Source organism: Pelecanus crispus, chromosome 7, assembly GCF_030463565.1.
Source record: "Pelecanus crispus isolate bPelCri1 chromosome 7, bPelCri1.pri, whole genome shotgun sequence".
Lineage (NCBI taxonomy): Eukaryota > Metazoa > Chordata > Aves > Pelecaniformes > Pelecanidae > Pelecanus > Pelecanus crispus.
The window spans coordinates 12,441,440-12,453,686 of NC_134649.1; the positions used below are offsets into that span (position 1 = coordinate 12,441,440).

The 12,247-nt window shown below is 33.8% G+C and overlaps 1 protein-coding gene across 1 annotated transcript in view; it reads right to left on the minus strand.

Moving 5' to 3' along the window:
* Positions 1–1,155: 1,155 nt before the first annotated feature.
* The window catches only part of FGF7 (fibroblast growth factor 7), a 28,901-nt gene continuing 17,809 nt past the window's right edge, over positions 1,156–12,247 (minus strand). Inside the window, exons 2-3 of the mRNA XM_009486933.2 lie at positions 1,746–1,849; positions 1,156–1,350 (exon numbers count right to left, since the gene is read on the minus strand). Of these exons, the coding sequence (XP_009485208.1) occupies positions 1,156–1,350; positions 1,746–1,849 (299 nt within the window). The remainder of the gene's footprint in view (positions 1,351–1,745; positions 1,850–12,247) is intronic.

Below are 12,247 nucleotides of genomic sequence, written 5' to 3' on the forward strand. Positions count from 1 at the left end.
AAAGATTTTTTTACATTTTTGCATTGTTTCTTTTGAGATGTCCATTGTGCGATTTGCTGCAGGCTGTCATTTTTGTCTGCCATCCAATGTATGTTGGCAAGCGGGTCGTGTACTAGTCTTTGTGTCTGGTCACAGAAAAAAATTCATGCATCTCAGCCAGACCATTTTGTTATTCCTTTGGAATTAAAAGCATATGAAACAGATGCAGCTTAATAAGTATTTTTTTTTATAAATAACATTTAAATAACTTAGAACAATAAAGTTCAAATACAACTTAAAATAAAGTTTAATGCTGTAACAACAGAAAAAGCATGTATAAGGATGGAAAAACAATATTGAAAGCTGTATGCCCTAACAGGAATTATACAAAAGATAGGATATGTTACATAAAAAACCTTAATATGTCTGAATTTTTGCTTCATCGTTATATAAAATGTTAATTTGTGAAAAGTGAGATGAAGTACATTATTTATTCCTATTCTTATTTTACATACACTATTTGAAACATCTTTTAGAGCAGCATTAGGTATTTGTTTCATTAATAGATAGGAACATTTTGTAGTAGAGTAAACTTAATTTTTCCAAACTAGCTCTTTTATCTGAATACAACAATAAACATTTACAAGATTATATATTTTTTTTCTGATCATATAGTTTATGTATAGGGTATCAGTTTCTTGGGGGAAGTATTTAAAATACTGCTCAGCCTCCACACTTACTATTGACTTGATAATCTGACAACTCATTCCAGCAGCCTTAAAGTCTGACATATTTTACACAACATTATCATCTGCTTATTATTATTATAGCAGCCATATTTAAGAAGCAGATAGGTTTTTTTAAATAAAATATTATCAGATAATCAAGTAATGACTTATTCTTCAGGGTAAATTAATTTAAGAAACTACCCAGTTACAATGACTAAGATAATGATTGTACAACTCTTTAGAATTTTTTACAACTTTTAGTTAGTAAATCTGGTTTTGTGTATATTTTCAAATCTTTTTCATGTAGTCTCTTAAAAATAAACATAAATGCGCAAGTCCAGCTTGTTCAGTTTCTCAGTAGTATTCCAGCCTCTCTTGATATCTTGTCAAAGAGTCGTCTTAAAAATAATCTTCCTGCTGGAACTAGTTCTTTATAGATCATTTGTGATTAGGATATTGCCAGAGGAAGAAAGTGGGATGCTCTATGTTCTTTCTTTGTTTTTTTACCTTTCATGGGGACCCCTTTGTGGTTTAATGTAACAAACATCTCCTTTCCTTTGTGTGTCCATTTTGCAGAAGCATATGTATTATAATGGTTTTCTTCAATCAGTTCTATGAAGTTGCAGTCCTCATTGCATACTTTCTGTTGAGAGTAAATAATAAAATATGGTAAAATGAGTACAAGTGGTTTTTTAAATACTTAGATTAGGGAAGATGGGAGAAGAATATGCATTACAAACCCCACATATTATTAATATTTTTAATACATAAATTTGACTTCTGAAATCTGAGTATTGAATATTTTAGCTTTGTCTATTCCCCCTTAGTATTCCACATTTTTAAAAAGTATATAAGCTCTAATCACTGAATTTATTAGGTGGACATGAAAGTCTAGTATGGGATGTATGGGATAAGTACAGGATACATTTTAATTTGTTAGGAATCTATTTTATTCAAACTATACACATGCTACCTCTAAAAATATGTATCTTTAAGCTTCTATGTGATGATTGTACACACAGCAGTTTGCATCCATACCTTTCCATAGAGTCTTCCTGACTTGTTCATTGCCAGAAAGTATTCACTTTCCACTCCTTTGATTGCCACTATTCCAACTGCCACCGTTCGGATTTCTAGAATACCTGCAAAGGCACACAGTAAGGGCTGTAGCATGGTTGGTCGTTCTCCAGTCAACTTAGAAGGTTTAGTTGAACTAATATTCTGCAATACTTCTGTGTTTATTGAAAATCTGCAGCAATCATTCTTAGAAAACAGAAAAATTATGTATTTATTCATGTGAAGAAAGGGCTAGACTTTAAAAATCGTCTGTACGGGATCATGTCTGCACACAACTACTTAAAAGATTGTATGGCCGTAGTTTTTAAGTATACACTGAAGTTGTGATGTTAGTATAAATAATGTTTCTATTTTCAAAGAATCAGCATATCTTAGAATTTATCAGGCCTACGGTTTCATGTGGAAGAATTAAATACATAGCCATCAAGGTTCACAGAATTTGTGTAAAACCTTTATTTTGAAGACTTGTATAGCAGTATCATCTCCTTGAAAGAGTGTAAACCTTAGAACCTGTGAGTGATAGAAAACAGACCATAGTGTCTTAAAAAAGATAAAGTATTTGCTTGACCTTTGTATGCTTTTATGACTGATTGGAGCTGTAAAGATACGTGTATTTGAAAATCATTAAAAGCTGCTCTAAGAACTTATTTATTCAAAACCAGAAAACATTTAGAGCTGTTTTCTATAAATCACTTTATTTTCATCTCACTGATGTATATCTGCAATTGCTTTCTGTAGTCACTGTGATACATTTAAGTTACCTGCAAGATAAAATATATTCTTATGTTAATAAAAAAACCCCAACTGAGCAAAGGCAGGAGGATGGCACAAGTTATTTAGGAATACCAGGTTGTTTTCAAGCTTAAATATTATTGTTTTAAGCAACAGTTTATACTTCTGGGTTTGAGCCACTCTCTTCCATATCGAGTCACCTACAGAACTGTGTGCAGTAGCATCTGTACTGTGACTCGTTCTCCAAAATGGGGTCTTCCAAAGCCAGCCAGCTCCAGGCAAATTCCAATAGCTAAGCATGGGGGAGAGAAGTGAGGGAGGGGGAGAGAGGCTTGTGTTAGATTGTGACCTGAAAGATGACCTTCCTCTGGAACAAAACATTTCCTTTTTTTTCTCTTTCAAGTTGGTGTTGGCTCTTGACAGCCACCACACATGATAATACTTTTTCATTAATTAGTTTTTTTAGAAAGGCATTAAATATATATGATATTTCTCCTTCCCTATACTTTTTTAATATCCTGATGTGCTTTGCTTTCTTTACTGTTCTGTTTTGCTTTCTTCCTTGATATTACTGATGGATCAGTCCTAGCCTGTATTGCTTCCTTTTTTCTTCCTGTTTTCCCTACCGGTAGATCAGTTACCTCTTCTCATGGTGCGTGCCCTGCTGGGCGTTCATCTCTGAACACTTCTGTACTGCTCTATAATGCTAAGCCAACTTTAAGTAAAGCTTTTAGAATTCTTTGACAAGTTCCACTCTGCTGCAGGCATAGCAACAGTTCTTACAAAGGGTAATTTCTAACTGAAACTTACAAAAATTGTATTAACTTTCATTTAAATTTCACTTTAGAAAAACCACAGTGAGGCTGAAAAACAGATGAACATCTGCATCTAGCCAAACAAAGAACATAACAGTGGAAGGGATCTCTGGGTCATCAAGTCCAGTGCTCTGCTAGCCTGGGAATTGCATCAGATAATTCTCTTTTCATAAACTTTGCCAATACTAAATTGGAGTTGTTATTTCTTTGCCCCCAGTGTTTCCGCCGAAGGCTGTTCCAGAGTTTGATTTATTTTAATGGCTAGAGACTCTGTAGTAATTTGCAATCTGCATTTTTTCAGTGACAGCTTATATCCATTTGTTCTTTTGCCTGTGCTGGCCATTAACATAAGGAGAGGTTGGGGGTTTTTTAAAATCTATGTTTGAGTTTCCTATTTATGCAGAATTAAAAAAAAAGAAAGATTCAAAATTACTTTTTAAAACAAGTTATGCTAATAAGAATTGAGATTTCCTTGAGTAAGCTGATGTTGGCTGAAGTTACAGTAGTAAGAAGTACTACTACTTTTAAAAAGGAAATGCCAAAGCTTTTGTCCAAGGCAATATTATTATTAGAATTTTTACATTATTTTTTAGCTTGGGTTTTGTTTTTTTTGGTTTTTTTTTTTTGGGGGGTTTTTTTTTGTTTTTTTTTTTTCTGAAGTAGATGGTGACATTCATACTAACTTGTAGGAATTACTTTATTTTGGTATTAGGTACTTGTTTTTCTACTTTATTCTCAGTTGAGACATGTAGAAACTTTACACTGTCTGTATAGAATTTGGTATAGGATAGAAATTGGGAATGTAAAAATATTTTATAAGCCTCCTGTGTAGCAAATCAAATGACAAAATAAAATGTTATCTATCAAAATTATATTCTACTTATAATTTACAAGGGCACTATGTGTGGTAGATTTATTGTATTCAGTTCTTCACATCATTTTTCATCTTATTTGTTAAAATCCCATTATGCATAAAAAGCAATGCATTTTAATTAAAGACAGATAATTTGCGATTCATAAATTGTTACACATATTCAGTACTATTTGCTATATTATTATGTACTTTTCACAACTTTAAGCAACTATGTACCCCCAGAATTAGGACTAGCTCACACATAAATAACATTTGGCACCCTGACTCAGAGGTGATACGAAAACCAAAGAATGTTTTAAGTCTTCGAAAGGCACTTTTCTAAAGATACTCTGTCTGTGCATCTCTCCATAAAGTTTAGTGAGGGAACACCACATGAATTCTCCGATAACTATGTCACATTAAAAATGTTGTAATATTAGCAATGTTAAAGAAAAAAGACCACAGAGAGTTCAGTGGAAATAGAGCTTGTGTATTCTTGATTCTTTGCTCAGAGCATGTTTATCTCAGAATTAAATGGCCTATCATAAACTGCATGTGCTCGTTTTTCTGTTCCCAGTTCTAGATCATGTCTCATCTGTTCTGATGTGTCTTAATGTATTCCCGAAGGAGAGACAAAGCATGAATTTTTCCCTTTTCAGCAAAGCATTTATGTGATTTAGTCTCCGAGGCAGCATCTCACATGCACTTTTGTATCTGATGTGCAAGTGATTCGTCACCGAGTTCCTCTTTCTGGTTTTACGTGAATGACGCAAGTTCCTTAAGCCAGCATACTGTAAGCTCCCTTTTCTTCTTCTGGAGGCTGTGCCTCAGTAATTCTTCTGTTTATTTCAGAAATGTAGTACTGCTGCAATTCATTGCATATTTTCTTCTTTAATTATATAGGAAACAGAACCACGATTTTTAGCAAATGGAGAAAAGTAAGACTTTACTGTGTAGTTAGAACTGTGATAGCTGATTTTAGCTGAGAATTTGATTTATGATCTTTCAGTATATAGTCCTTTGTATGGAACTCACTTGTTTTGTTAATTACAAAATGTCGTGTACATACATGAATTTAAAATTTCTTCCTTTATGTACAGAAACTATGGAAAGAGACAATAAGGTTAAGAAGTCATACACTGGATTTTATTAGTTTATCAGTGTCAGCATCACAATTGTATCTCATGCTTAAATTTAGTATCCAATATCAGAGGTCTCTCACAGACCGGGAAGAATGATTTTTGAGTAATATTCGATTTAATACAGACAGAGATTTCAGTACTTTAACTGTTCTACAAGGTCCTTCTGAACATGCAAGATTTATATGGTGACCAGCTTTTTCCTGCACACCTATTATGCACTGCATAATTCTCAAAGCACAAGTTCCTTGATGAACTAGTTAATGGAATCTTTAACACTTAAAAATAGCATAATCTCACTGTGAATACATCTAAACTACTTTTCTATTTGTTTTAATACTCAGTTTGCTATATAAACACTCAACACAAACTTTGAGGTTAGAGAGACATGTGGATAATGGAAATCACTGTTTCTTCCACTTATAATTTTATAACTTATATTTAAATATAAAAATGAGCGTTTCTATTATAACATAATTATAGCACCAAAGCAGGAAATTCCTAAAGGATATACCAAAGAATAAAATAATAAATCCATAAAGTAAGTTGTAATTTTCCCTCTTTGTTTCATTTCCTTTCAGTATCTCTATTAAGTCAAGATATCACATTATATTACACTATATGACATTATAGTCATATTGGTCTGTCTTTATTTTGTATGTGTTCCTGGTGCTCAACCACCGTAGGAGAAATTACATAATGGTAAATAGACACTAGGTTGTGCTGTTGCAGATAGGAACCTAATCCATCAGTAGGTGTCAAGAGGTAATAGAACTATTCGACCAGAATTTTAGCCAACTGCAGATATTTCCTGTTTCTTTTATACTTTCTGTAATCATCTGCTACTGGCGATTCTTGCCAACAGGATGTTGGGCTAAATTAAATTTGGATCTGAGCTGATATGGTTATCCTTATGCTCTTAGTGTGTATGGTTTGTTATACAGTTGTGGCTGTTACATTCAGCCAAGTCTGTGAATGTAATCTTTTTAGCTAGTTAGGTTTTTTTTTAAAAAAATTCTTCTTTTTTTTTCTTCTCTTTCGTTTTGAACTTCTGCGTCATTGCAATGTCTTTTATTAAAGACTAGCCAGGAACAACATTTGGTGTACTGGAAAGTAACCCCAAAATCTCACTTTTCTATAAATGCAGGAAGAGCTTTGCTTCTGAGTAACTGATCAACAAAAAAAGGGTAATATACTTTAAAGATTAGCTTTCTAAGGATGGTAACCTGAGTTAAGCAAAACTCACCAAAGCTAAAAAGTGTCTTTTCTAGTATACCATTTTTGACTGCCTTTAAGACATGAAGTGAGTTGAAATGTATTAGTTTCATTGCTCCTCTACTGTGAACCTACATGTAGCTGAGCTTCAGTGCTCATGCTAATTCTTGTTAGATGATTCATTGGAAGGAGATAAATCTCTATATTCATAGAAAAATGGTAATAGCAGTAAACCTACTATGTTGTGTTATGTTTGTAGGCCATTTTATACATAAAGGCAAAAATTCTGTCTTCATTAAAGTGAATAATAAGATTTCAGCTATCTCAGCAGAGCCAGGATTTCATCCCTAAGGTAGTTCCTTCAGTGAGGCAGGAGAGGTATAGTAAGCTAAAATCTTCTCAGAAAAAAACCCACACAGAAATAGAGAAAAATGCTGAACAGGCACACATGTGAGATTCGTCTGTGCCAGTTTCTAAGTGTGAGTTTATGTAGCACCAAATACTTCAGAGATATGATAGAGAACGAAAATCTACAGTCAGAAATTCTACTAAGGAAAGCCTCCTCTCCTCAGTCTAATAGTATACCATTCCTTTTCTTGTATTAGCAAGTCCATTCTTACGTGCTTCCTTTTGAAGTAAAAAGTTCTAATCCTGTCAATCTCCATTCATGAAAAGGAAAAAGTCACCAAGCTAGGATGGGAAAGAGAAAAATTTTATACATAGATTGTTTCATTTAAATACTATTTTAATACTCTAATAACCAAAATTACTTTAAAGCCATGTTTAAATTGATAAGATGCTGATGATGAGAAGTTCAGATGGCCAAACTTCAACAAGGTCTTAAGTATCCTCAGTTTAAAAATGAAAATGTAAACTATGTTTTTCAGTTACTTTATCTAAAGCATCCACATAATAGTTCAGAAGGGGTTTAAAAGAAGACTTGAATATACCACAAAGTAACTGGGAAAGAAATCAGATTAAAGCCAGAAAGAGAAAAAAAAACTGAAAATGGGCATACAAAATTGAAAACAACTGTAATTTCTATAAAATCAGCATGAAATTCCAAACAATTTTATATGGTTGCATGGTCAGTGTATCAAATGTAGCTTAAAATTCCTGTAGTGAATGAAGTTTCCTACAGAGCTGAAACTCTGTCCGGTGTACGTAAAAGACACTCAGCTGAGATGGGCTGTAGTTTCTCTTTAGAAGAAGGTGACTATAGATGCTGGCAGCACTCTTTTTAACCACTTGGTGCAAATTAAATAACAGACAGTTGATATCAAATGCAGTAGGAAAAACCCAAAGAAACAAAACAACCTTTTACGTTGACACAACAGTTTTAGTGGGTGAAATATATATAGGCTTTTGGAGACAATTTACATAATAAATGAGGTGAGTTTCCTGACATTTTGGTCTAGAATGACAGTTGCTTAGTACTTTACAAGTAGACACTTTTATGTCTGGACTTACTCCATGACTGTGGCCTGGAAGACAGGACAGTACCTTAGGTTGGAAATTTATGTAGAAAAATTGGCATTTAGTTACATCATTGATACAAAACTGAGCATTCTCATGTGAGATAATCTTCCCTGCCAAGTGGTATTTGATAATTTTGGTTTTAATCACCTGATATTAAGTATCTTTTTCTGATTTAATGAATATTTTCACAGTAACATTTTCATCTTTATTTGTTAAACTTTTTTTGCTTTTACAACACTATAATACTGTGATATTTTATTTGTTTTAACAAATCTTTGCTTTTGTTGCTACACAATCTGTTTGCAGTTTATATTAAACCGATTTCTAACTGTTTGCAGCCATAGCTGAATAGGCAGAGTTTCTTTGTGTTTGCCCGTAATATCCTCAAATAACAATATCCGATCTATAACAAAGTAGCGAGAGCCTTGTGATTTAGGAAAATCGAGGCATTTTGTCTTTAGTCATTTTGCAGCCAAGAGGCTGAAAGAGCAATTGCAGTTCTTGCTTCTGAGAGCTGTAAGGAAAGCAGTAAGTGCAGCACGAGTGACGCTCCAGCAGGTGGGAACAACCTGCCCAATGGGTCTTTGGAAGAGAAGAGAGAGCAGAACCACTGAGCTAGACATCTTTTCACATGCTAGGGTACTGCCCCAGTGTGTCGGGTGATAAGATTGTTCAGGAAGATTTTGGAAGAGGTTTTAAAGTACCCATCATGTTCAGTCCCTCGTCAGCTGGCTCTTTTTCCAAACATTTTGTATGTTGCCGATATCCCCTCAATAGCTATGACAAAATGTTGCTGGTCACGGCTCCTCGATTTGTTAGTATCAGAGTTTCTGTAGACATTAATTCAAAGAGAAATTTTGGCATCCATTACATTTTTCAGCAAGGCCGACAGCAATTTCATCCCAGTAGTTTTCTGTTCTGTCTTGTACAAATGCTATGAGAAAATGTTTAAGGGTAAGATGGAAACTGCTAAGAAGACTTCTTATAGTCTTCTAAATGCTGGAAAGAAGGGAAGAAGAAGAAAAAGAAAAGTATGGTTTTTAAGGAAAAAAAAGCAAAAGCAAAAGTCTGGAAGCTAGTTGTTATTTTACATTCTTATTATTTCATTTAAAAAAACAGCTAACAGATAATATATCTAATGCTGATTTTTAAAATATTCTAAATGCTCTACAATACCAAATTTTGTGTGGTATTTACAGCACTTTATTTCTTGTGGCCGCTCTATGCACTGAAGTTGAAACAGTCTGTTGCTGATTTTTAGGAGTAAAGAGGCTGGCACTGACAGTTGAGCACTTGTGAGGAATGTGTTTGTGAAAAACCCTTTCCTAGGCACAACTCTCTTAAGCTGTAGTATGCGGAATCTCAAATAGGGAAAGAGGGGGCAGAAAAGACTTGGATGGAGAATAAGTCAAAACAAAATGAAACTTCTAAATTTCACGAACTTGTGTTTCTAATTAATTAGATTTGGAGCACATATTTATGAATTCAAGTGACCTTTGCAGATGATTCAAGGCCAAGAAAAATGTCCTCGTCATTGCTTACAAGAGAGTGTTTAATGGTATTTAATGTAATTTGTTCTTTTTTTCTGGGATTTAGTGAGTTAATGTTTGTGCTTCTTAAAGCAAGCGAATACAAATCACAATGGTCAATCATACAGTATTTTGGAAAACTTTCATGATGTTATTAGTGCGTGCGTGCATTTGGTGAGCCAGCACAGTAAATACATTCATTATCTGCCTTATTACACTTGAAATGTTTTTCCAGAGGAGTCTATCAGTATTTGTTTTCTGAAAATAAGTGAATACTTTCACTGGATAGTTTTGTAAGTCATTGGTTTCAGGAAACATTATCCCTTTCTATCTCTTATTAAGAAAACAGTGTGTATATTGTGAAGTATTTGTTTGTGCTTAAGTGATTTTGATTCTTAATAATATCTTTAAATGGATACGTCTTAAAGTTCATTTTTAGGTAGGGCAATTTGGTGCTTATTCTCTCTCAAATATAAAATATAATGGCAAAAAATTTACTGCAAATAACGGTATTAATTTAAGAGATATTGTAATATGATTTAATTCTGGTTTTACGCTTCCCCATTATTAAATTACAGTTGATAGAAAGTAGAATTTGCATTAGTATTTTGTACTTTCCTCAGCAAGAGAGTGAAAGAGTTTCCCAGATGGTACCTCATAGAACTTATGTTCAGAAGCTTTGTAAGTAGAAATAGATATACAAGTATATGTTAGAATGGTTTTCAAAGCAGAGATTAGATCATCTCCACCACAGGAATTTTCTGTCTATGGATATGATTTTAATAAACAATTAATTATGGTAACAGAAAACAAGCTGATCTATACATTCACTATCACTTTCTTTTTTTAACTTGTATATTTGCTTCTCCTTGTGATACTCAGAATTTGGATTTATGGCATAAATACATATAAAATACTTTGTTATTTACAGCATGGACCAATATGAAAGGCTAAAAAAGCTTTTATTTAGAAGCTTTGTGCTGTATCCGTGCGTGCATTTGCTGTGCATGTGCAGACTATCTGAAGTACTCTAGGTATGAATATGACTGTAAAAATGGTCTGCATATAAACAATGGATCTGTCAAGGATTTTCAGTAGAACAGTTGAAGCTTCAGTGAGGTGCCAGACATCTGGATATCATGGACAAATATTCAAAGCACTCAAAACTCCTGGGTTTGTCCCATGTGTAATTTCCAGGCAGGAAAAATTGTGGTTGTCTGAGGAAACATGATTAACGATAAAGAGATATTCCTTGAGGATTTGATGCAGCATATTGTTCAAGTATCCTCAAGTAGCAGAATTTGCTTATAAGGTTTAGACTGTGTGCAGAACATGTTTGATTAAGTGTAAGTAGGTAGTGTTTAATTAACTTTTTGTAATTCATTGGGCACAAACCCAGTAGGCATACTGTATTAAAAAAAAAAATCAACTAATTGCTAAACAGAAGTCCATCAAAGTATTTTTTGTACTTCAGTGGATTTTCATTTATTGATCATTTTAAAGATTCCTTACTTGACATTACATTATCCATAAATTTCTCCACTGTTTGCCAGTCCTATAAACTGATTAATACGTGCATTGCTAGATAGAACAACTTTATAATAAACCATTGTCCTGGTGGTATTCACCAGTTGTCACATAAGTTAGTTAGGGAATTTGAGCCATGTCAAGGCTTCTGAAAGAAACTGCTAACTTGATAGCTCTGTGAAAATAGGATAAAAAATGCAAGATGAGAACCAAACAGAAGAGAGAAGATACAACAGAGAACTAAAATGACTGTTTAGAAATGCTGTTAATTTACTTACAAGATCTGTTCTTTGCATGTGTACTTGGACTTGTGGGTGTTTACCTTTATGACAGAAAAGGAAGGAATAAGCCGTGTTCCACTCTTAAGTCTGCAGTGTTCAAAGTATTTACAGAGTTTCACATGCATCATCAAATGTATAATCTGGCCTTCTGAAGGCCAGATGTGTCACTGGTACTACAGCAGGAAGAGAAGAGTCTTGAAGAAATTTGAACTTCCGGATTGATGTTTAGAAAATACACCTTCCTTTTTACTTACAAACTTACCACGTTTGATCTGCTGTGGGAAATGTTAAAAGCCATAATACCTTTTCTAGTTATTTTTCAAAGTGAGTAAGTGTAAAGCAGTGCTCATCAGTTTACAACACTCAGTAAAGCTTACCTCCACTAGTTACTGTAGTGAAGATTTCAGTGACCATATTGCAATGAATTATTGCTGAAGAGAACTAGCTTAGAATTCTGAGTATTTTTCCTTATTGTACAACCTGTTCGGCCTCAGTTTTATATTAACTCTCTGCTAATGTTGGTGAGTTAGATAGGTTTGTAAATCAAATGCTTCGATCTTTGTTGAAAATGGTAGCATAATAAGAATTGGTCTAGGATATTCTGACTAAATTGCCTTCTCTCCTTCTGTGTATGTCCCTAGAACGTTAGCACTTTGGACCACTGTCTTTCCAATATTTTTCTTGATTTGATCTTTGAAACCAAAAGAGTGTGACATTTTTCACTGAAGTAGATTGTAAAACTGTAGAACTTTTCAATATAGAGGTCTGACTTGTGAATAGCAGTATATAGTAATGACTGAATAACGTGCTGCCCCAGGCAGTCATTCACTTGTGAATTTCTCATTAAACTTATTAGAACCCTTCACTTTGCTGATCTCCACCGTGCATTTCAT